Below are 3,014 nucleotides of genomic sequence, written 5' to 3'. Positions count from 1 at the left end.
TGCCAGGTAAAATTCTGAAGCACGTTACCTAACGTGGAGGCAGCAAGAGTACAAAGAATACTGTTTTATTGATCATGCCCTGTTAAAGTTCACCAACTTGTTCCACTTTCATGAGCAGAAACTATAGGTTAAGTCATCTGGAACTGAAGGCTGTCTGGAAAATTTACTTGCAGAAAAAAAGTAAACAGAACAGAAGAAAGGACTCAAATACTGATGATAACCTGTTAATAATAAAAAACAAGCCTACAATTCACAAAGTTTATTTGGGAAATCAATGAGTGATGAAAACCACAGAATTTATATGCGCTTTCCTATGAGAGAAGGCGACTCAAGTGCCAGAAAGTATCTAGAATTAGCAGCAGAATATGCTACAAAGCTACCAAGCACAGAATACAGATTGTAACTATTAACATTGCCGTTTGCTACTCTGGAATACAGGAATCTTGGAGAATCACTGAGGCACTTGCTGGGTTTTACCCTGTAATATCTGCAGTCTATGGCATGGCTTATGCATTAGCAAAAGATGTAATCCTTGTCAGATTGTCGTGAACTGTAAAAACACCACTTACAGTCCTGCTTCAGCCCCGTGTTGTTTTTTATTCTGTTTAAAAGTAACCTCTGAGAGCCCAATCTAAAACATTCAATTTCTGATTTAGTGCTCTCAGTCCCATAATTCCACCATCAGTGACAACCACCCATCTGTAGACTTGTAAAATGGCACCACTGGGGCATACAGACGTAACTCACCTGAACCCAACTCCTAGCACACAGGTGACTTTTTCATTTAAAAAGGCTCCCACACTGTTACCAAAATCTGGGAATGAAACTCACTGCTCCCAGTGAGAGGACAGAAAAGCAACAGCACTTCCAGCAGTGCTGTGTATGGAGGGTCACTCCTCCCATAGTGCATCTCCAGGAGCGATAAAGCAGGCAGGTTTTACACACCTTAACACGTATTCACATGCAGCTTCCACCGAGAGGCTGCCTACTTCTAGAATTGCTATAGGTACTAAAATATAATGCTACACATGCGCTGTGTTACATGGGGTTCTTGCAAAGGGTCTTTGATGGCTGTGGGGCTGTGCTGAGAAATGCTATCCATGTCAGGTCCTGTATGAGGTCAAGCACTTATTTACAAAGATGTGGCTGTTGACTAAGCTCCTAATTAGCACTTTGAGCTTGTTGTGGTGCCCATAGCATCAGCCCCAACAGGGTGCAGCGTACCTCCCTACAGCCCATGGAACACAGCCTCTGCTTTCAGGCTGCAGCTGGGAAAACTGCCTGCTCCTGATAGGCCTGCTTGCTGGTGATTTGGAATTAGTTGCTGAAGATCCCAGGATCCCTCCCTATTGCTAGGGATCAGCGTAAAATTGAACTAAGCAGAGGGAAATGTGTACCCTCGTGTTCTACACGCATCCCAGCTGTGGGAAGGGAAAATAATTGGGCTGAATACATCAGTGCCTTTCAGACCACTGAACTGCATGCGAAAATACACAGCGCTGGGCACCTCAACAATCGCTCATTGCTGACCAGCGGATGTAAAAAAAAAAAAAAAAAAAAAGAAAAAAAACAAAAGGATAAAATAGAAATAGAGCCGAGCGGAACACCGCTCCATTTCCTCACAGCGGCCGCAGAGCTGCTGAAAAGAACGGCTCAGTGAGCGCCTTCGCACCGCATCCCGCCGGCTGGGGGCCGTTAATACCCTCACGCACCACAGAAGCTCACAGCCGCCTCGCTGCGCTCTTAGCGCCGCTCCCCCCGCCGCACCGAAGGCCCCCGCCGCTCCCCCCGCCGCCCGCGGCCTCCTTCCTTTTCCTTCCCTTCCCGCCGCCATTTTCTTCACGGCCGTTCCACAGGAGCCTGCGCAGGGCGGGGGCGGAGGCACGGCGGAGCGCCAAGCCGGGCACGACGCGGCGGCGGCCCTCTCGCACAGCGCCGTTCCCCGCCAGGGCCGCGCCCTCCGCTCCGCCAGCTCGCCCGCCCGCCGAGGCCGGCACTTACGCGGAAGAACCCCGCGTCCATCTTGGCTCCTCCGCCTCCTCCCGATCGCAGCGCGCTGCCGTCCCGGCGTGCACCGCGCGCCCGCGAGCCCCTCGCACGCTCAGAGGAGGAGAGCGCGGTGCGCCTGCGCGCGGCGTGATGCTAAGAGGGACGGAGGGGGTGGAGCCGGGCGCTCCGCAAAGGCTCTTCGGCGCCTCCCGATTGGAGGGCGGATCGGTAGGCGGGCCGGCACTGGCCAATCGCAAAGCACAGCGTTCCTCCGCGCGGTGGCCGCGCTACGTCCCGTCGCGGCGCGCGGTCGGGGAGTTGACGGTTTATCTTCTCGCGAGATGCGGAAGTTCAGCGGAGTAGCGCGGGGCTCGTGACCTCACGGCCTCACGCATGCGCGCGGGCGTTGGCGCCTCCTCAGTGCGGCGCTGTGAGGAATGGGGGGGGGTGGTAAGCGGTGAGGGGGTGCGCTGCGTCTGTGTGCAGGGCAAGGTTTATTCTTGTAAAGACCTCGGTTTTGACGACGCAAGACGCAAAAACAGCACAGAAAGAGGAACAGGAGGGCAACTCCACAAAAAACCCACATTGTTTTCTGCAGCCCCCGCTGCGTGATAATATCGGTTATTCCCACCGCCAAAATTGAGGTGGAGATCCGGGAGAAGTGAAATGCAGGACGTACGGGCTGCTCGAGCAGCTGTCCTAATATTTAGCTTGGAACGCGCCCCGGTCATGTTTCATTAAAAGACTGCAGAGTAATTGAATTTAGTCCTGCAGAAAAGCAGCGTTTATTCGCAAGGATCTCTGCCGGAGGTGCCCTCACATCTTGGAGTTAGCGATAGAATCTCCCTTCTGTCAGTTATCACTTTATTGCTCTGAGAAGTGTCAGCTTTGGTTTGATTTAAGGATACAAACTGATCAGGCAACGGCAGCACTAAGAACAGCAAGGGAGCTGCTGCAGAACGAGGAAAGCTGTGGTTTCTCTGACCGATTACTGACTTCCTTCCCTACAGCTCCCAAAGAGTTTA

General features: G+C 52.5%; 1 protein-coding gene across 7 annotated transcripts in view; it reads right to left on the bottom strand.

Annotated features, from left to right (window-relative positions):
• SRRM1 (serine and arginine repetitive matrix 1) overlaps positions 1-2,089 on the bottom strand; it is a 17,115-nt gene extending 15,026 nt beyond the window's left edge. For all 7 annotated transcript variants that reach the window (XM_042885030.1, XM_042885023.1, XM_042885020.1 and 4 more), the window contains exon 1: positions 2,002-2,089. In XM_042885030.1, the coding sequence (XP_042740964.1) occupies positions 2,002-2,022 (21 nt within the window). In that variant the 5' untranslated portion in view covers positions 2,023-2,089. The remainder of the gene's footprint in view (positions 1-2,001) is intronic.
• Between the last annotated feature and the right edge of the window lie 925 nt (positions 2,090-3,014).

The sequence above is a fragment of the Lagopus leucura genome, unplaced genomic scaffold (genome assembly GCF_019238085.1).
Source record: "Lagopus leucura isolate 7727_CA_CO unplaced genomic scaffold, USGS_WTPT01 Super-Scaffold_100048, whole genome shotgun sequence".
NCBI classification, from domain to species: Eukaryota; Metazoa; Chordata; class Aves; order Galliformes; family Phasianidae; genus Lagopus; species Lagopus leucura.
Note: the sequence above shows the minus strand (reverse complement) of the source record. Positions and strands in the feature narration are given on the sequence as shown.